We start from the raw sequence: 25,371 nt of genomic DNA, 5'->3' as shown, positions 1-25,371 counted from the left end.
AGTTTTCTCTCTTCTTTTTTTGCTCTCTCTCTCTCTCTCTCTCTCTCTCCCGTTATTTCCTCTTCCTCTCTTTCTCTTCTCCTTTTCTAATCTGTTTCTCTCATTTTCTCAGATTTTTCTTAGTTTTTTTTCTTTGTTTCTTTCTCTTTCTTTTCCCTCCTTTCTTGTTCTCTTTCTTAGTTTTCTTTTTCACTTCTCTTTCTCTTCATTTTTTTCTTTTCACATTTTTCTCTCTTTCTATCTAACTCTCTCTCTCACTCTCTCTCTCTCTCTCTCTCTCTCTCTCTCTCTCTTAGTTTTGTCTTTTTATTTTTTGTTCTCTCTCTGATTATTTCCCCTTTTCCCCATTTTCTCTTTCTCTGTTTTCTCTTTATCCATTTCTTTCTCTCCCTCTCCCCTTCTTTCTCTCTTTCTTAGTTTTCTCTTTTTATTTTTTGTTCTCTTTCTCCCTCTCTTCCATTATTTATATTCCCTTTTCTCTTTTTCTTCTCTCTCCCTCTCTCTCTCTCTCTCTCTCTCATTTTCTCTTGCTCAGATTTCTTTTTATCCATTTCTTGCTCTTCCTCTCCCCCTCTTTCTGGCTCTCTTTGTTAGTTTTGTCTCTTATTTTTCTCTACATTTTTCTCTCTCTTTGTCTCTCGTTTCTTTCTCTTCTTCTTTCTCACTGTCTTCCCTCTCACTTCATTTTTCTCCCCCTCTCTCTCTCTCTCTCTCTCTCTCTCTCTCTCTCCCTCTCCCTCTCCCGTTATTTCCTCTTCCTCTCTTTCCCTTCTCTTTTTCTAATCCGTTTCTCTCATTTTCTCAGATTTTTCTTTCTTTTTTTTTCTTTCTCTTCCTTTCTTTCTTGCTCTCTTTCTTAGTTTTCTTTTTTCACTTCTCTTTCTCTTCATTCTTCTCTCTTTCTATCTAACTCCCGCCCCCGTGGCTGTATTAGATGTTAGTGGTGGTCCCTGCAGGGCCGTGTGGGGACAGCAGCAGCAGAGAGAGGAGACAGTGGGGCGGAAGTGAGCTCAGCCGAGCGCTCTGCCTCCATCAGTAAATAAGCTTCAAATTAATTTGAGCTCATTAATTGGAAATTGCTTGCCCGGGGATTTCTGTGTTACCCCAATTACTTATGATGCGAGTGGAGATGTAGGAACATGTTAATTTCTCTTTTGTGTCCTTAAGAAAGCCAGAGGAGGGGAGGAGAGAGGAGAAAGGAAGAGAGGAGTTAGTGAACGGTACAGAATGCTAATGACTCTTTTCTAGAGGAAGAAGAAGTTTTTTTTCTTTTTTTCCTGACCTCTCAGTGGGCTCCTGGACCCTCTGCCATGTTTTTCCATCAATTCTCTCTGGCGAGGATGCGCTGGAGGCCGTGTGGAGATCTGCTGTAGTGCTCCTGATGCAGACGTGAGTGAGAGCTGGGCTGGATCTGAGCTGATTTTCAGGAGCTGAGCTGCGTCTCTCGGCCGTTTTAATCAGCCGTAAACAGGTGGCCTCTGAATAGAGTCTGTAATAGACGACAAACCCTGAGCCACCTCTGCCCCTCAGCACCGTCTCCCTCAGCTCAGGGTTCAAACCACGTCGCTATGGCAACACTGACGATGACGCCAAGACGACTGGACTCTTTATCTGTCTGTCTCTCCTTTTTCATTCTCTTCTCTCTTCTGTCTGCTCTTCGTTTTGCATTCCTTCCTTCCTTTATTCCTCCATTCCTTTCTTCTTTGTTTCTCTATGTCTCTTTCAACTGCTCTTCTTTTTCTCTTTATTTCTTTTCTTTTCCTTCCGTTTCCCCTTTCTTTCTTTCTTTCTTTCGTTCTTTCTTTCTTTTTCTTTATCTTTCTGTCTTTCTTTTTCCTACTTCCTATCCTGCATTCCTTTCTTCCTCCTACTTCCTTCCTTCCCTCACCCATCATTTTTTTCTTTCTTTCTTTCTTTCTTTCTACTTCCTATCCTTCATTTTTCTTCCTCCTATGTCCTTCCTTTCCTCACCCATCATTTCTTTCTTTCTTTCTTTCTTTCTTTCTTTCTTTCTCCTTCTCCCCTTGCTTTATTCCTTTCTTCCTCCTACTTTCCTTCCTTCCTTCTTTCCTTCTTTCCTTCCGTCCTTCTTTCCTTCCTTCCCTCACCCATCCATCTTTCTTTCTTTTTCTTTCTTTCTCCTACTCCCCTTGCTTTATTCCTTTCTTCCTCCTACTTCCCTTCCTTCCTTCTTTCCTTCTTTCCTTCCGTCCTTCTTTCCTTCCTTCCCTCACCCATCCATCTTTCTTTCTTTCTTTCTTTTTCTTTCTTTCTTTCATTGTGTCCCTTTCTTTTCTTTTTCTTTTCCCCTTCCATCTTTCTTTCTTTCTTTCTTTCTTTCTTTCTTTATTTCTTTATTTCTTTTTTATTTCTTTATTTCTTTCTTCTCTCTCTTCTCTCTCTTTCTCTCTCTCTCTCTCTCTCTCTCTCTCTCTCTCTCTCCCTCTCAGTCTCTCTCTCTCTCTCTCTCTCTCTCTCTCTCTCTCTCTCTCTCTCTCTCTCTCTCTCTCTCAGCTCTATCTGGCTGGTCTCTGTTAGGAGTGTCTGTTCGATCGTGCTGAGTGTTTTCGGGGGGTGTGTGATGGGGTGATGCAGTGAGGGGCCTCGATGTTCTTTTCTCTCTCGGCGGTGCAGCAGATCTCTGATCCAGACAAAGCCAAAGCAGTGTTTTCCACGTTTGTATCGCTCCCAGATGAGGTGATGGAGCCCCCCGTTGCCTCATGTTCCCACTCGCCCTTCACTCAGGCTGTCTGTGGAAGCTGCTGCAGTGGGCTTCCTGGAGTGGGCTTTAGAGAGATGCCAGTCTGAAAGGGGTGTGGTTGTATGTGGCTGGAGGGATCATTAGCTTCCCCAGACTTTGGCCTGACACTGAGCGTGAGCACGAGCCGAATGCTGATGCCTCTGCCCTCTTTAGAGCCTGAAGCCTGGCTTTGCATTTGCTCAATAAAAAATAGCTTTCTTAGACCTTTAAAAACCCTCTGACCCCTGTGAATCTGTAGATCTCTGACCTCAGAATCATTTATGATTCTTGATTCTAGTAAGTGATTCAGCGCATATTTGATCAGATCCCACAGTGATTCAGTTTGATTCATATACTTTAGAAAGTGATTCAGTTCATCATTCAGTCTCAGAGTTTACAGTGAATCAATTCAGTTATTTTGATATAATTATAACTAATGTTAAATTGCCAAAGAGACTATTATTATGAGGATGATGAATACACGATATGGTTAAATAAAAAAATAAAATTTAGTAGCTTAATCTTTTTCTTATTGCATATATTATTATTTATTATTATTATTATTATTACTATTATTATTATTATTATTATAGTCCAATTTCCAAAAAAGTTGGGACACTGTGCAAAATGTAAATTAAAAACGAAATGCAATGATGCGCAAATAATATAAACCCTATATTTCATCAAAAATCGTACAAAGACAACATATCAAATGATGGGGCAACAAACGGTAAAGTTGTGTAATGCTAAAAAACAAACATCTGATGGAACATCTCAGAGAGGCTGAGTCTTTCAGAAGTAAAGATGGGGAAGGGTTCACCACTCTGTGAAAGACCTTACAGGCAAATAATGATTCTCACCGTAAAATAGCAAAGAACTTTTGCTTTTCATCATCTATGGGTCATAATATCATGAAAAGCTTCAGAGAATCTGGAGAAATCTCTGTATGTAAGGGACAAAGCCAAAAACCAGTACCAGCCGGCCGTGATCTTCAGGCTTTCAGGCAGCACTGCATGAAAAACAGACTTGATTCTGCAGTGGAAATCACATGGGCTCAGAAACACTTCTGAAATCCATTGTCTGTGAACACAATTCATCACTGCGTCCACAAATACTAATTAAAACTCTACAGTTCAAAGAAGAAACTATATATAAACAGGATTCAGAAACGCTGCTGCCTTCTCTGGGCCCGAGCTCATTTAAGATGGATTGAGGTGAAGTGGAAAGTGTCCTGTGGTCTGATGAATCAAAATTTTAAATTCTTTTAGAAAATCATGGATGTTTAATGACATTTTTTGGTAGTATCAAATTCAAAATAAGCTTTTTTTTTCCAAAAAGCAATATAATTTCTTAGTTTCAAGATGTGATATATTCTCGTTTTCAGTGAAATATGGGGTTTAAATGTTTTTTTTTTCCTGTTTTTATTTACTATTTGCACAGCATCCCAACTTTTTTGGAAATAGGTTTGTTATTATTATTATTATTATTAGTAGTAGTAGTAGTAATAGTAGTAGTAGTAGTAGTAGTATTACATATAGTTTTTACTGTCTAACCTGTATATAGTTATTAGCATACTGTATGTTTGACACAGTTGTTTGGCAGAGTTCTGCTCTGCTCCTCTCTCTCGTTAGAGCTCTGTGCTGTGATTCTCTTTGGGAAGATAAAGTTACTGTTCAGTGTCTGTGTTCCAGACCATGTGCTCATCCATCCATCCATCCATCCATCCATACATCCATTTTTTTTTTCTTTTTTCTTTCTTTGCTTTTCATTTTCTTCTCTCTTTCTGTGATTCAGTGAATGGTTCAGACTATTAATGGGTGAAATATGCATTATGTGCTGAGTGAATGGGATGTGCAGCTGTATTTTATTCGCTGTAATAAACTTTGTTTGACCCACTGCTGAGGAGAGGTCTCTGGACAGTTTGGTGGAGTGATATATGACTGTCTGTCTCTCTGTCTCTCTCTCTCTCTCTGTCTCTCTCTCTCTCTCTCTCTCTCAGATGCTAAGGAGATCGTGCTGAAGGCTCAGATTCTGGCAGGGGGTCGGGGTAAAGGAGTATTTGACAGTGGCCTTAAAGGAGGAGTGCACTTAACCACAGAGTGAGTACATCAGTCACCCATTCTTCCCTTACTACTCTCATTCTCTCTCTCTCTCATTCTCTCTCATTCTCTCTGTGTCTGTCTCTCTCTCTCATTCCCTTTTTCTTTCTTATTTCCTCTCTGTCCCTCTCCCTTATTCTCTCTTTCTTCTTTTTTATCTCAGTCTCTATATCACTCTCTTTATCTGATTTCTCTCTCTCTCTCTCTTTCTCTCTCTCTCTTTCTCTTTAATTCTCTCATTCTTCTTTTTCTATTATTATTATTATTATTATTATTATTATTAATATTATTTAATGGTAGCATTCAAAAGTTTAGAACCACTTATTATATTAATCACTGTCCTAATCTAATCTAATCTAGAATCACAGTACATTAAAATATTTTAACCAAGACACTGAAACATCCTTTTAAATATTTTGTTTAATATCAATTCAGCTTTTTTGGGAACGTTAAGATATTAAATAAGAAATAAATAAGAAAGAAAAAAATATTGCAGTTTTGAAATGTGAAGCATCACATTAGAATAATATTTATAACATATTTTATTCCCAACAAAGTTGCTTTTATATGTTTGAGAACAGATTCCAGACGTCTGTATTAAGAGGCTGTATTAGAAGGCGTTCTTCCTCACATTAATGACCCGTTTGTGTTGTGTTGCAGTCCTGCAGCGGTGGGCGAGTTGGCCGGTAAGATGCTCGGCTACAACCTGACCACCAAGCAGACGCCTAAAGACGGAGTGAAAGTGAAAACGGTGAGTTTTTCCCTCAGAAGAAACCTCTACATTTCACCTCCGTCACCTTCATCCTTTTACTGAGCTTCAGGCTGCTGATCATCTGCCGCTCTGCTGCATTAATGACGCTCACTCTCTCTTCTGAACGATGCTCTCTTCAGTAAATGAGACTCGCTCGTTGTGATCCAGCACCGTTTGTTGTCCTCCTTCTGAAATAGAGGAAAACAGTGTTCTGTGGGGAGTGTGTGGTGCCAGGGTTCAGTGCAATACATAAAACATGTGTTTCTAGTAACAGCCAATATCAGCAGATGCACAACTCTCCCTGTCACTAACAAGCCTGCGCATCATATTCCCATTTTCTTTGACTCTTCTTTCTTTTTCTTTTTCTATCTGTTCCTCTCAGCAGCACAGAAAAGGAAACACACACACACACACACAGACACACACACACAGGTAATGATCCCCTTAGCTGCTAAGTAGTCCTCATTTCCTTGCTGTGTGTATAACGTTGCCTCTAACTTGCTGTTACAGTGGGCCTCACTTCCTGTCCACTCCCCCTCTGCCCTGCCTGTTATTTAAGAAAAGAGTCAAATGATCCATGCATTTCTCTGTACACTCTTAATAATGGTTCTCCAAGAGTTCTTTAGTAAAAAAAACTGGTTCTATATAGATCCATGAACACCCAAAGAACCCTTTGCATCATTAAAGAGTTCTTTGCATTGTGAAAGGTTCTTCAGATTGATGGAGAATGTGATGTAGATGTTCCTGTATAGAACCTTTCTAAAAACGGTTCTATGTAGCACCTAAAAGGTTCTTCTATTGTTACGATGTCAAGCTTATAAGAGTAGAAGAACCCCTTTTGGGTGCCATATTGAACCCTTTTCAAAGCAGTCTGTATAGAAATATCTACCGCACATTCTCCATCAATCTGAAGAACTCTTTCATGATGCAAAGAACCCTTTAATCATGCAAAAGGTTCTTTGAGTCTATATAGAACCATGTTCTTTACAAAGGAACAATTAAAGAACCATCTTTTTAAAGCCAGTATTATGTAGAACCCATTTTGCTAAGACTGTACACTCTTGAAAAGAGGTTCTCCAAGGGTTCTTTAGTAAAGAAAATGGTTCTGAACCATGAACTCAAAGAACACTTTGCGTGATTAAAGGGTTTTTTGTGTTGTGAAAGCGTTCTTCAGATTCATGTAGAATGTTCGTTATAGAACCTTTTTGAAAATGGTTTTGTACAGCATCAAAAGGTGTTCTACTATTCTAACAAGCTAAGGAACCCTTTTTTGGTACATTCTTAAAAAAGATGGTTCTTCAAGGCTTCTTTAGTAAAATGGTTCTATATAGCACCCAGAAGGGTTCTTCTGTTCTTATGGTGTCACGCTTTTAATAATAGAAGAACCCTTTTGGGTGCTATAGAGAACCATTTTCGAAAAGATTCTGTATAGAACCGTCTATAGGACAGTCATGCATATTTTCCATCAATCCGAAGAACCCTTTCTTGATGCAAAGAACCCTCATTCATACAAAGGGTTCTTTGAGTGTTCATGGTCCTATATGGAACCATTTTCTTTACTAAAGAACCCTTGAAGAACCATCTTTTCAACCGTTTTTGCTAGTGCACACTAGCTTCTGTGCTAAATCCAGTTCTAACTGAAGTTGTCATGGTGACTAAGCAGGTAAGATAAGGTTTCAGACCTTAGATGTTTCTGTAATATGGCCCCTGCAATTTGTCTGTAACAGTCAACACAGCACCAGTAGTTACACTGTAGTTACATGCATTGTTAATTTGTAATTACACAGTTATTAGAGACACTTTGCATAAAGTTGGACCCAAAAAGCTGTAATTAACACATCTAACTATTAGCACTGGTAGAAACGCATGGAGATTAAAACAGTCCTGGGAGAGGGACAGAGAGAGATGGAGACAGAAGGAAGGAGAAAGAAAGAGAGATGAGAGAGACAGATAGGGATTGAAAGTTCCAGAAAGGCTGAGAGAGTTAGTGAAAAGGCGAAAAAAAAGGAGAAAAACCTCCTCAGGCGTGAGTGCGGAAGTCTTTCGGAGAACGCCAGCCTTGTGTTTTCCTCCAAACTCGTGTTTGAGTCCCAGCTCTTTCCACCACTCATTTCAGATTCGTCTTTTGAGGGTCCTTCACATTTGCTATTCAAAGACTTTCCCACCCCCAGCTCGCATGTGTTTGGGAATAATGAGTCTGCTCACGAATTCGACACTGTCTATTTTCTTTCGTTCTTAAGGGAAAGAAAAGAGAAATGTGTGCTGTGGCGGAATTCTCGGAATTCTTTTCCGCGTCGGAGGACGGAGGCAGCGGATCACTTTTAATGAATGGAGTGAGCGTAGCAGGAGTTGAACATGGTGGAGGCTTGAATTCGAGTGCCGTTAAGAGGCTGTAATTGCATTGTCATTCTGCGTTTCTGCGAACAGGAAAGCACAGCTAGCTGTCACCTCGCCAGGAGCTTATCCGCTAATATGGCTGTATTCAGATTGCAATACAGACACACTCCTCTCTCTCTCTCTTTTTCTTTTTCTTTTTCTCTCCTTCCCCCTGTTGTAGTCCATACCTTTTACCTCTAGCTGTGTTTGCTATCTCTTCACTTTGTCTTTTTCCTGCTGGGTGACTTGTTCTGCTATCATAGCTGCCACTAGTCTGAGGTAGCTGTGGGTTAATAGACCTGATCCAGTGTAAAGAGGAAGGCTGATGTCAAAAGTTGGCACAAGATTCCTCTTATCCCAGATGTAGTGAATCGGCCGAGACATGTTCGGTGTCTAAATTTTGTCTGAATGTTTGCAGCTTCTAGGCTAACATTACTAACCAACACTAGAAGTCAATAGTCACCCAAATCTTTCCTGTAAATACATCCCCAAAACCTCCAAAAGCACAATATGTCTTATTGTGAACTGTAAATATGAACAGAGTTTTATTGATCTGTGTACATGTTTATGTTGTAATCTGTCCACTCTGGCATTTAGAGGAGCTGTAGTCTTTTGAATGTGATGTGATTTCTAGCTTGGGTATTGATTCATGTGCACCAATGAACTCGACTTTCCTCTGTTTGTGTGTTTTGTCTTTGTATTTGTGTGTCTGTGTTGCAGGTGATGGTGGCCGAAGCTCTGGACATCAACAGGGAGACGTACTTTGCAATCCTAATGGACCGCGCATGTAACGGGCCTGTCATGGTGGGCAGTCCACAGGGGGGAATGGACATTGAGGAAGTGGCGGCCAGAACACCAGAGCTCATCTTTAAGGTACATGCCTGTCTGCTTGTGCGCATGTATACACATTCGTATACATATACACACCTCAATCACTGAATTCAGGCGTTTCATTCAGTCCCATTGCCACATGTGTATAGAATTAAGCACCTAGCCATGCAGTCTGCCTTTACACACATCTGTGAAAGAGTGGGTCGTTCTAAAGAGCTCACTGAATTCCAGCATGGTGCTGTAACCATGTAGGATTAAACATGAGTGGTATTATTGAAAAGTGGAAGCAATTAGGAACCACAGCAACCCAGACACGAAGTGTAAAGGTTACAGAGCAGGTCACTGAGTGCTGAGGAGCGTAGAGCATAAAAGTCACCAAATGGCATGGGATTCTGTGGCCGAGCAGCTGCATGCAAGCCTTACATCACCAAGCGGATGGAGTGGTGTAAATCACACCGCCACTGGGCTCTGGAGCAGTGGAAACATATTTGGTGAAGTGACTAATCATGTTTCTCTATCTGTCAGTCTGATGGACGAGTCTGGGTTCGGTGAAAGCCAGGAGAACGTTACCTGCCCGACTGCATTGTCCCAGCTGTAAAGTTTGGTGGAGGAGGGATGATGCTATGGGGTTGTTTTTCAGGGGTTGGCCTAGAGCTCTTAGTTCCAGTGAAGGGAAATCCAGAAGACATTTTGGGCAGTTCTATGCTTCCAACTTTATGGGAACAGTTTGGGGAAGACCCTTTCCTGTTCCAGCATGACTGAGCCCCAGTGCACAAAGCAAAGTCTATAAAGGCCTGACTGGGTGAGTTTGATGTGGAAGAACTTGACTGGCCTGCTCAGAGTGCTGACCTCAACCCCACTGAACACCGTTGGGAAGAGCTAGAACGAAAACGTCAAGCCAGGCCCTTTTGTCAAACATCAGTGTCTGACCTCACAAACGCTCTTCTGGATGAATGGTCAAGCTTCTCAGAAGAGTGGAAGCTGCAAAAAAGGGGACCAACTCCATATTAATGCCTATGGATTTAGAATGGGATGTCATAAAAGCTCCTCTGGGTGTGATGTGTAGCTTCCATTGTTTCAGTGTTTGACTCCAATTTAAATAGTTAAAGGTGGTCTCTGACATTCGCACATTACTGAAAATAACAATACATTTTGGATTACATATTATATGTAAGCACCTGATCTGAATGAGGTTCAGCACTAGACCAGGAATGTTCTTTGTGGTCACCTCTGACGTGCATAATGTCTGTCGTGTCAAATGTTTGCAGTTCCAATCCAAAGGTGCTCAGTCAGAGAGCCACTCTGTAATTAGAAAGCTATTGTATGAGACCCTTGGCCTCCCCTCTCTCTCTCTCTCTCTCTCTCTCTCTCTCTCTCTCTCGCTCTCGCTCTCTCTCTCTCTCTCTCTCGCTCTCGCTCTCGCTCTCTCGCTCTCTCGCTCTCTCTCTGGTTGGCAGCTTGCCACTGCATAATTGCAATCTCGCCATTTTAATACGAACATCCACTTTGTGTCAAATTAGCGCTGATGGTGGTTCTTTCTCTCTCTCTCTCTCTCTCTCTCTCTCTCTCTCTCCACAGGAGGCCATCGATATTTTCGAAGGTGTTCGAGATGACCAAGCGCTGCGTATGGCGGCTAATTTGGGCTTCAAAGGGCCACTGGAGAGGCAGGTAATGGCCAGAACTTGAAGCAGCACATAGTCCCACTCTTGACACCAAATACGGAAAAGCTCACTGTTCTTAAGAATAGATGGACTCACTGGAGACAGACTCCCTGCTCTCCACTCACGTTCCACAGATCCGGTTGTTCTGCTGATCCCATTGACTAAATGCTGTGTGTTTTTAATGTTATGTCACCTTTAGCCACGAAAACATTTAGAGGTGTGGCTTATTCCAGTTTTGGCAGGCGTCTAGGTCAGGAGATGATTTGGTCAGTATGTCATAGTCGTAACAAAACCCCCACCTTCATAACTTTAGAAGAGAAAGAAAGAAAGGATCTAATTTTTAATATACAATAATATAATGAGATTTTAATCCAAGCACTTCTGGGCTCTTTTCTGTTGAACCTTTCTGCATTAAATGCGCTTCTTTGTTATCTTCATCTCCTTCATCTCCTCTTTTCATCTTTGTCCTCGGTGTTTTCATCTTCCTCTTAGCTTTCTTTTTCATCTTTCTTCTTTGTCTTTCATTGATCTTATTCTTCTTGTTGTTCTTGTTCTTTGTTTTCTTCTTCTTCTTCTTCTTCTTCTTCTTTTTCTTCTTGCTCTTGTTGTTGTTGTTCTTATTCTTCTTCTTTTTCTTTTTCTTCTTTTTCTTTTTGCTCTTCTTGTTGTTATTGTTGTTCTTCTTCTGCTTCTTTTTCTTGTTCTTCCTCATCATCTTCTTTGTCTTTCATTGATCTTTTTGTTGTTGTTTTTCTTCTTCTTCTTCTGCTTCTTCTTTTTCTTCTTCTGCTTCTTCTTCTTCTTTGTCCTTCATCGATGATCTTCTTCTTCTTTGTCCTTCATTCTTGTTCTTCTTTGTCTTTCATTGATGTTCTTGTTCTTCTTCTTCTTCTTCTTGCTCTTCTTGTTCTTGTTCTTATTCTTCTTCTTCTTCTGTTGCTGCTTTGCCTTAATTTTTCCTCTTCTCTTCATTTTTTTTTTTTCTTCTGTCGTCTTCTTTTTTTCCTGTCTCATTCCCCTCCTCCTCCTCCTCCTCCCCCTCCTTCCTCCTTTTCCTTCTCTTCATTCTTGGTTCATTGTCGAGTGGCATTGTATTAAGGCTAATTCAGACTAGCGTGCCGGACTCAGACTCATTTGAATGCTGAAATACAGGAAATGTATAAATTGACTTAATGAAGGCGTTTTTTAAGGGATGTGAACACGAGGCTTTAGCTCTGGATGCTCAGCGTGTGTCTGTACGGCTGTGCGATCAGGCATCGATTTCAGCAGCCCGAGGAGAGAGAAATTATTAATCAAGTGTGCGGCTTGTCATTTTGTTTCTGCTAAAGTCGTCCTTTTAATAAAGCTCATTTGCAAACGTCTATTCAGCTCAGCTGTAATTAGGATGCTTTTGGAGGCGGAATATGGTTTAAATAACTTCAATAACTTTGAAGTGCTGTAAGATGACTAAACGAGGGCAGTGTGAGTGTGTGTGTGAGTGTGTGTGAGAGTGTGTGTGTGAGAGTGTGTGTGAGAGTGTGTGTGTGTGTGTGAGTGTGTGTGAGTGTGTGTGTGTGAGTGTGTGTGAATGTGTTTGTGTGTGAGTGTGTGTGTGAGTGTGTGTGTGAGTGTGTGTGAGTGTGTGTGAATGTGTTTGTGTGTGAGTGTGAGTGTGTGAGTGTGTTTGTGTGTGTGAGTGTGTGTGAATGTGTTTGTGTGTGTGTGTGAGTGTGTGTGAATGTGTTTGTGTGTGAGTGTGTGTGTGAGTGTGTGTGTGCGTGTGAGTGTGTGTGTGTGTGAGTGTGTGAATGTGTTTGTGTGTGAGTATGTGTGTGTGTGTGTGAGTGTGTGTGAATGTGTTTGTGTGTGAGTGTGTGAGTGTGTTTGTGAGTGTGTGTGTGTGAGTGTGTTTGTGAGTGTGTGTGTGTGAGTGTGTGAGTGTGTTTGTGTGTGTGTGTGTGTGTGTGTCTGTGTGTGTGTGTGTGTCTGTGTGTGTCTGTGTTTGTGTGTGTGTGAGTGTGTTTGTGTGTGTGTCTGTGTGTGTGTGTGTAAGTGTGTGTGTGTGTGTGTGTGTGTGTGTGTGTGTGAGTGTGTGTGTGTGTGTGTGTGTGAATGTGTTTGTGTGTGAGTCAGTGAGTGTGTGAGTGTGTGTCTGTGTGTGTGTGTGTATGTGTGTGAGAGAGTGTGTTTGTGTGTGAGTCAGTGTGTGTGTATGTTTGTGTGTGAGTGAGTGAGTGTGTGTGTGTGTGTGTGTGTGTGTGTGTGTGTGTGTGTGTGAGTGAGTGTGTGAGTGAGTGTGTGTGTGTTTGTGTGTGTGTGAGTGTGTGTGTGAGTGAGTGTGAGCTGCACTGCCGTGTTTAGTCACCCTGCGTTCTTAACTGCAGGAACACTGAGAAATGTCATTTTATCTCCACAAGGCTTTAGATAATGGGATTTGTTAGGATGACCTCTCGAGAACACGCTGTATTACAGTGACCGGTCCACCATCCTCTCCCACTCAAACTCTTCTCCAAGCAAGCTTCACTCTGATGGAGCTCAGTCACTTCTTCATGGTCTCTACACTACAGTGCTCATCTTGGACCTGTGTCTGCCGTAAAATGTGTAATTGGTGCTTTTCCACTGGGCAGTGCAGGGCAGCACGCTTACAGATCGAGTCCAGTCAAACGACGGCCATTTCTTAAAAGCTCTAGTGAACCAGGCTGAATCACTGACTCTCACGTGAAACCAAAAGCAGAGTAAAAGGTAAATCAGAAACGTCTGCACTGTTGATACTGATTTATTGGGTTTACTGTTAACAGTAGACACTAACGCTGTCTTCATCTTCATCATCATCATCATCATTATAATAATAACAATAAGCCTCATATGAGAAATCCTGTGACCATCACACAACCTTCAGAGAAGTCCGTCTTCTTTCATGCTTCTGTTACACAACAAAAAGTGGACGCTGGCTGTGAAGAGTTCCAGGTTCAGCTTTGTAAAGGCGCCATGCTGTGTTATACTGCCTGGTGGAAAAACACTAAGATCTTTAAATGCTGTTTAACCACATTTCTGTTTTGATTCGATTAGAATATTAGGTTTATTGATTGTCCTAAAAGTATTATTAAAATTGATTCATTTTATTATTATTGTTTTATAGTTATTAACACTATTATATAGTTGTTATATCACATTTTGTATATGGTTCTATTATGTAATATGCAATAATACTACAACACTACTACAATAATATGTTTTAATACAAAAGTATCAGATTATTGTAAGTTTTAAAATATATTTAAAAATATATTTCTATTATTATGCTATATAATTAAATATATGGTAATAAAGTAGTAATTTTTATGATGAATTATTGTATTTATTCATTATCAATATTGTATTGTTAATATTTCCTTCTTCTTCTCCTTCTTCTTCTTCTTCTTCTTCTTATTATTATTATTATTATTATTATTATTATTATTATTATTATTATAGTGCTTTTTATGTTGTATTATTAAGTGGTATAGTTATTGCATAGTTATATAATACAATAATATATGTACATTGGTATACAGATGGTTTTTCAAGGGTACCTTAGTAAAGAGAATGGTTCCATATAGAACCATGAACACTTAAAGAACCCTTTGCATGATTAAAGGGTTCTTTGCCTTGTGAAGAGTTCTTCAGATTAATAGAGAAGGTCTTGTATATGGTTCTTTTCAAAAGCTTCCATATAGCACTAAAAGGATTCTTCTGTTACAGCCTTGACACCGTAACAGTAGAAGAACCTTTTTTCGGTGCTACATAGAACCCTTTTCAAAAAGGTTCCAAGTAGAACCATATATAATGCATTCTTCATCAGTCTGAAGAACGCTTTCACAATGCAAAGAACAGTTTAATCATGCAAAGGGTTCTTCGAGTGTTCATGGTTCTATATGGAACCATTTTCTTTACTAAAGAACGCTTCACAAAGCAGCTGTGTGTATAATATTGTATTACATAACTATATAATAACTATACTACTGTTCTACTTTTATTTAATAATACAGTAGAAAAAGCACAATAATAATAATAATAATAATAATTCTAGTAGTGATAGTAATAGTAGTAGTAGCAGCAGTAGTTTAAAACTTTATAAACCCTTCAAAGTTAATAAATGATACAGTGTTTATTCTTAACCTTAGACAATCCTTTTATTGTGCTTCATAACTCTGTCCTTCGTGGTTTACAGGTGTTTAAAAAGGCTGCTGGTTATTTCACCTTTACTGAACAGTGCAGTGGCTCACCTTAAACTGTACTGACGGTCAGTTAAGGCTGGAAACTGATTTCTCCCTCTAAAAATGCCGTAATTGTTCAGCCCTCACAGTGCTGCTGTTTCTGTATGCGTGTGAGGGTGCCTGTGTGCGTGATGAGAAGGTAATGGTGATGGTGGGAGTGTGTGTGTGTGTGTGTGTGTGTGTGTGTGGTTGTGATGATGGACGCTGACAGGCTGGTGAGTTTGATTGCTGTGGGGTAATTACTCCTCTCTCTGTGGATGTGTCCCAGGCTGCAGATCAGATTAAGAAGCTCTATGATCTGTTCCTGAAAGTCGACGCCACTCAAGTGGAAGTCAATCCACTCGGAGAGACTCCCCAAGGACAAGGTGAGACGCTTCCACACCGCCGCAGCTGTCTCTCAGGAGCTCCTCTGGGTTTGTGGGAAAGTCACGGTATATACTCATCACTGAGTTTGTGCATAAAAAGTCGAACTGTAAGTGTGAGAGAAGAAGCTCGCTGAGAGGTTGTGTAACAGCTCTGGTGAGAGTAAAGCTGTAGCTCCACTCTTTTCTCACTGTCCAGATCAGCAGGACGTCCAGAGACTCCGCTCAATCGATTAAGACTTACTCAATATCCTTTTTTATTTTTTTCAATCAAATTTTCTCACCAGTTAGCTGCACTATGTGGCCAAAAGTATGTGGACGCCTCTCCTAATTGTTCAGTTCACGTGTTTCAGACACACCCTTTGCTAAGAGGTGAATAAAATCAAGCACATAGCCATGCAGTCTGAGTGTCACTGCTGGACTGAGAATAGTCCACCAACCAAAAATATCCAGCCAACAGCGTCCTGTGACCACTGATGAAGGACTAGAGAAGGACCAACACAAACTGTGCAGCAGCAGATGAGCCATCGTCTCTGACTTTACATGTATAAGGTGGACCAACAAGGTAGGAGTGTCTAATAGAGTGGACAGTGAGTGGACACAGTGTTTAAAAACTCCTGAAGCACTGCTGTGTCTAATTCACTCGCACCAGCACAACACACTCTAACACGCCACCACCGCGTCAGTGTTACTGCAGTGCTGAGAATGATCTACCTACTCTGTGGTGGTCCTGTGGTGGTCCTGTGGTGGTCCTGATCAATAATAAAAAGGATGAAGGGGGACTAACACTCTTTGCTTCTACTTTCTTCTCTTCTCTTCTCTGCTCTTCTCTTCTCTGCTCTGCTCTGCTCTGCTCTGCTCTGCTCTTCTCTGCTCTTCTCTTCTCTGCTCTTCTCTGCTCTGCTCTGCTCTGCTCTTCTCTGCTCTTCTCTGCTCTGCTCTTCTCTTCTACTTTCTTCTCTTCTTTTCTACTTTCTTCTCTTCTCCTCTCTTTTCTTCTACTTTCTTCTCTTCTCCTCTCTTCTGCTTTCTTCTTTTCTGTTCTGTTCTCTTCCATTCCGTTCTGTTCTGTTCTCTTCTGTTCTGTCTCTTCTCTTCTCTTTTCTTCTCTTCTCATCTTGTCTCTTCTCTTCTCTTCTCTTCTCTTCTCTTCTCTTCTTCCATTTCTGGTCCTCTCCTCACGTTTCTTGCCTAATCTGTTTTTCCTCTCTTCTCATCTTTTGTTTCTCATGTACTCTTTTTCTCTTTTCTTCTCTTGTTTCTATGCTTCTCTTAATCTGTTCTCTTTCTCTTTGTTCTCTTCTCTTAATCTTTTCTGTTTCTCTTCTCTTCTCTTCTCTTCTCTCTGTCTCCCCCTCTCTCTCCTCTATTGATCTTTCTCATCTCTTCTCTCTCTTCTTTCCTCATTTACCTTGTACTTCACAGTTCTTCACTTTGTACACCTTTCCTTCTCTCTTTACTTCTTTTTGTCTCTCTCTCCTCATGTCTGTTGTTTTTCTCTCCTTCACTCTTTTTCTCTGATTATCTTTCTTTTCTTCCTCTTCTCATTTATATCTCTCTCTCTTTCTCTCTCTGCATCTGTCTCTCTCTGTCCTTTTCTCTATTCATATGTGCTCCTCTTATTTCTCTCATCTCTCTCTCCCACACTCTCTCTCTCTCTCTCTTCTTTTATCTTCATACTCTCTTATTTTCTCTCTTTATATCTTCTTCCTCTTTCTCTCTTATTTTTTATATCCCTTTTCTTTCTCTCTTCCTCTCTGTCTATATTTTCTTTTTTTTTATCACTCTCCCCCTCTTCACATAGTGAATAATGTCTCTGTTGTCTGGTTTGTTGGTTTGTTTGTTTGTTTGTTTGTTTGTTTGTTGGTTTGTGATCAGCTCTCAGTGCTGTATCTGTTCTCACAGTGACATCACGGTGTTTAAATTAAACGTCTGTCTGTGCCGGACGTGCGCTCACGTTTCCTCCTCTGTCGTTTGATGGATTGTTCAGAGACGACATCGTTAGTGTTCTGTAGTGTCAGGAGATGACAAAGAAAGAGGATGTGTTTATTATCTCTCTCTCTCTCTCTCTCTCTCTCTATCTCTCTCTCTCTCTCTCTCTCTCTCTGTCTTTTCATTGAGTTTTGAGAAATTCCTAATGAAGTGTTTTCTCTGTGTATAGTCAGACTGAGCGCGTTTGTTCAGACTCGTCCGCTCCTCACGCGTCTCCTGTCGGCCTGCATTCCATTAAAACCTGTCTGTCTTCTCATCTCTCTATTTCTCACTTTTTCTTATTCCTCTCCTCCTTTCTTACTTTCTTCTCTCTTTCACACCTTTTCTCTCAGTATCTCTTCTTACTCCTCTCTCTCCTTATCTCTCTCTGTCCCTTTCTCTCTTCCCCTCTCTCTTTCTCATTATTCACCTTTCTTTCTTCTCTCTTTCACACCCTTTCTCTGCATCTCTTCTCTCTCCCTGTCTCTCTCCTTCCCTTTCTCTCCTCTCTCTCTGTCCCTTTCTCTCTTTCTCCCTCTCTCTTTCTTATCACTCACCTTTCTTCTCTTTCACACCTTTTCTCTCTGTATCTCTTCGTACTCTTCTCTCTCCTGATCTCTCTCCTTCCCTTTCTCCTCTCTCTCTTTCACTCTTTCTTATTCCTCACCTTTCTTTCTTCTCTCTTTCACACCTTCTCTCTCTCTCTCTCTCTGTGTGTCGGTACTGTTGTTAAATAATACTGCAGTAGCGGACCGCGTGTATCTTCATGGCTGTGTACAGTGTAAAGCTGAGAGTGAGAGTCTTGCCTTTTTTCCCCTCATACACACGTGTCCAGCGCACCCTCTGTCCAGTGGGGCTGAGTCTGAATGAGACACTGGACACCACTACAAATAAGTGGACGACTGGGGCTGTGCACAGCAACCCGAGAGAGAGATGGAGAAGGGGAGATGGCAGGAGAGAGAGAGAGAGAGTGGTGAGGTAAGGAGGGAGAGAAGGAGACACAGAGAGAGAGAGGGAGCGGAAAAGAAAAGATGGGGAGAGATGGCGAGGGAGAGGGAGAAAGTGAGTGTGTAGAGAGAGAGAGAGAGAGAAGTGGACAAAAAGCTGAGGAGAGAGATAGAAAAGGTACATGGAGAGAGAAAGATAGAAATGAGTGAGAGAGGAAAACATGGAAGGTGAAAGAAAGTTAGAGGAAGAGGGAGGGAAAAGGTGAAAGGGGTGAGAGAGAGGGAAAGAGTGAGGGAGAAGATAGAGAGAGAGAAAGAGAGAGAGAGGCAGAAATAGAGGGGGTGAGAGAGAGGAAAAGATGAAAGGGGTGAGAGAGAGAGTTAGAGGAAGAGAGAGGGAAAAGGTGAAAGGGGTGAGAGAGAGGGAAAGAGTGAGGGAGAAGATAGAGAGTGAGAGAGAGGGAGGGAAAAAATGAATGGAGGGGTGAGAGAGGGAGGGAAAAATGGAGAGAGAGAAAGAGAGGGGGTAATAGTGGGGGTGAGAGAGAGGGAGGGAAAAATGAATGGAGGGGTGAGAGAGAGGGAGGGAAAAATGGAGAGAGAGGGAGGAAAAGGGGTGAGATAGAAAGTTAGAGGAAGAGAGGGAAGAAGGGAAAATTGGAGGGGGTTGAGAGAGAGACAGAGTTACAGAAAGAGAGAGAGAGGGAGGGAAAAGATGGAAGGGGTAAGAGAGGGAGGAAAGGAAAAATGGAGAGGGTTGAGAAAGAGACAGAGGGAAGGAGTGAGGGAGAAGATGGAGAGTGATACAGTGTGTGTGTGTGAGAGAGAGAGAGAGAGAGAGAGAAGTGAAATGGAGGGATAGAGTTGGAAGTCTACAGACGAGTCTGATTAGAGTCCTCCTCTCCTCCCTCCGATTCATCACCTCCTCTCGCTGTGCTGGATGAGCTCAGAGACGCTGCACTGAGAGCGCAGTGATGAATGTTCAGCCTCTCTGGCTGCTGCCTAAATGATTGTATTGAGCTCTGTAGCAGCCATTATATCACACATATAACGGCTGGAGCAGAAACGTGTACGAGTCTGTGGATGATGGCATCTCCAGGGAAAGGACTGTGATATAGAGGGAGAAGATCGATCATAGGATTCTACAGAGGGTGGAAAAAAGGAGGCGGCCCACTCGGTCGGGCTTGAAGAGATCGTTCAAATTTGCGCAGTTTTCCGCTTATCTCGCATGCAGTTGATCAGCCAAGACATGTTTGGTGTCTGAAGTTCAATAATTTTATAGTGAAGCTACAAGGCTAATGTAGCTAAGAAGTGTCATGCACTTAAAAATTCCATAACGGCAGAAAATCTGATTTGGTCAGTAATCCGGTCAACACATTTACATGCAGTTGAGTTATCAGATGATGGTTAAACTCTGGGTCTACATGGGTCAGGCAGCAATCAGGTTTCTGCTTTCTGCAACCAGCCACAAACTCACAGAGGACGTGATGTAAATGTATTGTGAAGCTTAAACTTCATGCTGCGGCTTTTTTTTTTTTAAAAATTTTGCTCCACTTTACCTGAAAATATGAACATACATCTATCTAGAAGATAAAGAATATTTAAATCCCTCATTTGCTCCAAAAGTGTTTTGCTGCATCTCGTGGCAACACTGCTCGCTTATTTCCAGTCTGTTTTCTCCCATGTGCAGACTGAGAAAAACGAAAGAAATCAGAGTAAGAGTTTACCTGCACTGAGAAATCTGCTTACTAAACTAAAATCCAGTTCTTTTTAATCGGATTTCTCAGTCAGATTTCTAGATTGGAGTAAATTGTTTACATGACCATTTGAATAATCAGATAACTGCAGAAATCAGATTATGATCAGATTATTAAGCACATGTAAACGCACTCAGTGTTTTGTTAAGTAATTTTGAATCAGCTTGATTTTGTTGTTTCTAACACTGTATGATAAACTGCTGTCTGTAAAAATCAATATTAACTGAAGTTTTTTATGCTTTTGTGAATTTTAGTGCGTATCTCATACAGATTGAGGAACCACGTAAGTCTCATAGTCTCTAAGACTGCAAGTTTGATCCACAGCGATGTCACAGCCCTCTGTAACCAGGGGTCCAACAGAGTGTAACTGACCTTGTTCTCTCTTGGTGGGTAGGACGGTCCTCCCTCTTCCAAAATCACTGAGTGCAGGACATGTGGTAGCTGATGTCACAGAACTGGCCATTAGTGTTCTCCTCCAAGCGTGTTGTGGTTTCCAATGCTGCTTCCTGTGACTTGGAGGAAGCTAGCCTTCACTCTCCCAGCTTGGTAGCATTGTGTGATCAGGCTACATGCTAGGCGACAGGTGCTCTGGTTTCCTCCCACAGTCCAGAGATGTACAATTGGCTAATTGGAGATGCTAAATTGGCCCTAGGTGTTTGTGTGTCTGCCCTGTGATGGACTGGCAACCTGTCCAGGGTGTTACCTGCCTTCCACCCAGTGAGCGCTGGGATAGGCTCCAGCACCACCGCAAGCCAGGAGGATAAGCGGCTTAGAAAATGTGTGCGATATGCAGTTTACACGATGCTAAGCTTCCATTGCTTGTTAGCTACATCAGCCTCGTAGCCCCAGTGCAAAACTAAAGAAGCAACTTCAGACCTCAGGCATGTATTTGCTGATCAACTACACACGGTCTGATTGAGAGGGTGCAGCTTTGGTACCGTCAGTTATTTGTGGTTATTTAGTTATTTTTTTATCAGCTATATTTTTTTCCAAAGTTCCATTATGTTACATTAACTCTAGACATCTTGTCTTGACTCCAGTCTTTTTATTTTTCTATAATAAACCATTTTAAAGCATGTATGCCCCTTTCTCCTTGGAAACTGAATGTACTGTACCTTTAAAACTTATTTATAGCGTACAGTTTGACCTCAAGACCATTGGGCCTCATTCACCAACTGTTCCTTAGAAGAAATTTCGGTAGCACTTTCTATGAATGTCACATTTTTAAGCATCTATACACACATTCATAACATGTTATAATGCATTCATAAGGCATTTTGAACATAGTTATAAATATTTCTAAAAATGGATTACACTGAATTACACTTTATAGCCATGTTTGTTATACATTTATGAATTGTTAACATAATGCATTATAAGTAGTGTTAATAACATGTTATATTTGATAGTAGAGTGTTGTCAATGTAATTTGTTCCCTCACTGGTTCTAAAGTCAAGCGCTAGAACCCTTCACTCTGTAACATCACTACACTACACTACAGTAATGTTAGTTTCTGCTAGCCTTTTATTAGATATGCAGTGTTAAGTTAGTGCCAAGCTAACGGTGGTGTACATTACCTTTCCCACATTGGGTAAAACACTGATGGCAGCTCTAGTTTAAACTCTGACATTTGAAGCCTGTAATGTGTTTTACTGTGAATGTTTTAGTGTTTCAGTAAATCCTTCAGTAAATACTTCAACTTGAAGCCTCACTCTTAACACTGGAGGAGGCTTTAGTACAGTACGCTTCACTTTACTTAGAGTGGACAAATACGACTTATGAGCTCTTATAATTTTTTATGATCAGTACTTATAATGTATTATGTTAACAATTCAAAATGCATAATAAGCATGGCTATAATGTGTAATGCATTTTTGTAAATATTTATAGCCCGGCTTATGTATGCATTATAACAGGTTATGAATTTTTATAGATGCTTACAAACATGACATTCATAGAAAGTGTTACCGAAATTTCGTCCACTTACGCAGTTTTCATGAATGTTCTAACATTCACCAGTGTTTTCTTATTTGGCATTTGTTCTTATGTAAGAACAGAATCTAGACCCACTCAAGAGCACAAAGGTGCGAACAGTTCTGCGGTTTACGAACGCGTCATGAATCTGACGTAGACTTTTTCTTAGGACCTTTCTCAAGAACTAATTTATGAAAAAAACAGAAAGGTGTTGGTTAATAATGACCGATGTTGTTACTTTGGTGAATTTGCAAATGTACCTGCACAGCACTGTATAAAGCTGTCGCTTTAAAGAGTGAAGCTCACGCATTGTTATTGTTTCATAAAGCTTTGCAAGGTTAATCACGTATATTCTATCCTTTATTTCCATTCGGGAGAGCCCTTGAAACTGCACTGAAAGGTGGAAGGGAGACGATGCCCTTTTGTGTTTTAAAGCTGCTTTGGCCTAGGGGAAGGTAGCTCACTGTTCAAATGTTATTTGCTCTGAACAGTGTCCAGCAGCGAAACGTTAAAGCAGAGCTCATCATAAATAATAATATTTCCCTTCGAGGCACTGTCAGACTTTACGCGGTGGAGACAGCGCACTCAGATACCCAGCACTGAAGACTAAAGCTGTGCTGGTTTAACACGAAACCTCATTAGCTTTCATGTTACCTTAGGAACAGAATCTGTTCCCACTCTTCTGTATGGATAGAAAACCCCTGTTAGTTCTGCTTAGTGTAGAGGCCCTGTTTGTAGAATGGTACCATATGGATGGAGGTATTTTATAGTGCAGCACAGTCTGGACACTAGTGCGGTCAGTTTGGACCTTGCCTTTGGGCATCATCGTAGATTTTAAAGCCTCTAATAATTAAAAATAAAACTTTTTTAGACTTTTTTTCTAGTCTTCTGAAGGATATCTGGTCAGTCTGCATTGTTTTTGTTATGTCACAAGAACCAGCTCATTTGCATATATTATTTCAGCACATTAGCTACGCCCATTCATTAAATCTCTCTGCTAAGATTAGTGACTGTATCTTGAAAATGTAAGAATTTACTGAATTAATAGGTTTTAATGGGAAGGTGGACGATAGAAAGGGAAGTGCAGAAAGGTCAGAGTTCCTTCAGATCCTTAAAGTCTTCTAAAGTCTTAAAATGTATTTTAATAAATCAAAAAGAATCTAAAAAAAGTTTTGTTTTTAACCAGTAGTGGCATTAAAATCTAAGGTGATGCCCAAAGGTGAGGTCGAGAGGTTCAGAATAATTCCCCCAGTTAAAAACATCCAGTGGTCATGTGGTCAGAAACAGACCACTGATGAAGGGGTAGAGGATGCAGAAATGATAATAAAGTCAACTGCAGTTAAAAAAATAATAATAATAAATAAAAAATATTTATGTAAAGATTGTGAAATCTAGCAGATATTTATGTTGCATTTCCAGCCAATCTGAATAAAATAAACATTAAAGGGCCAATACCGTTGAAAATTTCCCTAACTTTTTTTTTTTAATATAAAAGCTTTATGAAATATGATAAACATTCTTAAAGTACGTAAAGTACTTCAAAACTATGCTGCAAAAACAGCTTATTTTGAATTCATTCAGCTTGTTTTTGTGGTGTCACAAGTACCAGCTCATTTACATACATAAATTCAGCCTACAGGAGTTTAGCCACGCCCATTTTTTTTTAAACTTTCTGCTTAGGTCAATGACTGTACCTTGAAAATGTAAGAATTTACTAAATGAATAGGTTTTAATGGAAGGTGGTTGATAGAAAGGAAACTGTAGAAAGAGCCTTAAAGTCTTATAAAGTCTTAAAATATATTTTAAAAAGTCAAACAGCGTCTAAAAAACTTTATTTTTACTATTAGAGGCATTCGAATCTAAAATAAGGCCCAAAGGCGAGGGTGAAGAGTCACTGTATAATGTAGTATTTCAGAATAATCCCCCCAAATAAAAATATCCAGTGGTCATGTGGGGTCAGAAACACACCACTCATAAAGGGATAGAGGACGTAGAACTGATAATAAAGTCAAGCACAGAAAACAAATGAGTAAATAAAGGAAAAATATGTGGAAAGATTGTGCACTGTAAAATAAACATTAAAGGATCCATATCATGGAAAAAGTTCCTTTTTTTTATACAAGAGCTTTATGAAATATGATATCACAAAAACTTAAAGAATGTTTGTCACAAGAGCCAGCTCATCCACGTACATAAATTCAGCCTACAGCAGTTTAGCCACACCCATTCACTTTAAAGTGCTAATGAGTGCTAAGGAGTGTTTCAAGCCCCAATACATGGCAACCAATCAGAACAGAACTCATTTGTATATTATCAGTCTTTAAGAAACACCAACAGAAACAATCTGTTTAATTCTAAGAGTTATATATATATATATATATATATATATATATATATATATATTCACACCTTTAACTTCACTATTTCACTACTGTGTCTTGGAAGCATATGCATTTAAGCATAAGCCTTAAAACATGTATGATGTAATATATGGATCAAAAAGATTATGAAAAACATTTATATTAACCCTTCAGTCTGGTGTATCCAGACTTTTGTCTGCAAACAGAAAACCAGCACTAATGCTTTTGTTGTGCTCATGTTTTTCTCAGTTGTGTGCTTCGACGCCAAAATAAACTTTGACGACAACGCGGAGTTCCGCCAGAAAACCGTCTTCGCCATGGACGACACGGCCGAGAGTGACCCCATCGAAACCGAGGCGGCCAAATATGACCTCAAATACATCGGCATGGATGGAAACATCGCCTGCTTCGGTACGTTTTCCTCTTTTAATAAATCAGCAAATGTTCTTTATTGGTTTGTAATAACTTTACACATTAAAGACTGATCAAGCTCATTTAGAGGAAACAATATCACATGTAATAATTACTAAAATTAGACAGTAAAAACAGTTTAGTTCGTTTTTCGGCAAGAACAACGGTCAAAAATGTCTGGAAAAATTGAAATATTGAGTGTCCATAGTAGTGGGCGGTGTACCGTTGGAATTCTTCCTCGGGTATGAGTTACAGTGATATAACACCTATAAACTCAGACAGTGTGACTTACAAACAGTGCAAACCACACTAGAGTTAGCATGTTTAGGTGAATGGCTGAGTCAGGGATGTTTCAATCATGTTTCAAATGGAAATGAAAATGCAGCAGACGCCCCGATCACTTCCCGCTGTCTAGTCCATGTCATCTGAGTTGGACACAAAAGAATAGCCGCTCTACCTTAAATGGTGCAGCAGTTACATTCAGGCGCCGGTACAGTTGCCAGAATGTATGTGCTGCTCTGTTTAAGGTAGAATAGAACATTTTGAACCATTGATTTAACTCTGCTTACACACAGAGGAATTTGACCTCCACATTTAACTCATCTGTGCAGTAAAACACACACACGCACATTAGTGAACACACACACTAGGGGGCAGTGAGCACACTTGACCAGGGCGGTGGGCAGCCCTATCCATGTCGCCACAGGGAGCAGTTGGGGGTTAGGTGCCTTGCTCAAGTGCACTTCAGTCATGTCCTGTTAGCTCAGGGGATTGAACTGGCAACCTTCCGTTCACAAGGCTGGTACCCTCCTCCAACCTACGACTCCCCCTGCTGCTCTGTTTAAGTAGAATAGAAAATTTGAACGAAAAAGCTGAATAAAATATTATAATATACA

At 40.5% G+C, this 25,371-nt stretch overlaps 1 protein-coding gene across 1 annotated transcript in view; it reads left to right on the top strand.

The window, feature by feature from the left end:
* suclg2 (succinate-CoA ligase GDP-forming subunit beta) overlaps nt 1–25,371 on the top strand; it is a 184,869-nt gene that overhangs the window by 76,737 nt on the left and 82,761 nt on the right. The window contains exons 3-8 of the mRNA XM_036559221.1: nt 4,740–4,839; nt 5,500–5,590; nt 8,687–8,839; nt 10,376–10,465; nt 14,962–15,058; nt 24,314–24,475. Coding sequence (XP_036415114.1) covers nt 4,740–4,839; nt 5,500–5,590; nt 8,687–8,839; nt 10,376–10,465; nt 14,962–15,058; nt 24,314–24,475 — 693 coding nt within the window. The remainder of the gene's footprint in view (nt 1–4,739; nt 4,840–5,499; nt 5,591–8,686; nt 8,840–10,375; nt 10,466–14,961; nt 15,059–24,313; nt 24,476–25,371) is intronic.

Source organism: Colossoma macropomum, unplaced genomic scaffold (genome assembly GCF_904425465.1).
Source record: "Colossoma macropomum unplaced genomic scaffold, Colossoma_macropomum, whole genome shotgun sequence".
NCBI classification, from domain to species: Eukaryota; Metazoa; Chordata; class Actinopteri; order Characiformes; family Serrasalmidae; genus Colossoma; species Colossoma macropomum.
Note: the sequence above shows the minus strand (reverse complement) of the source record. Positions and strands in the feature narration are given on the sequence as shown.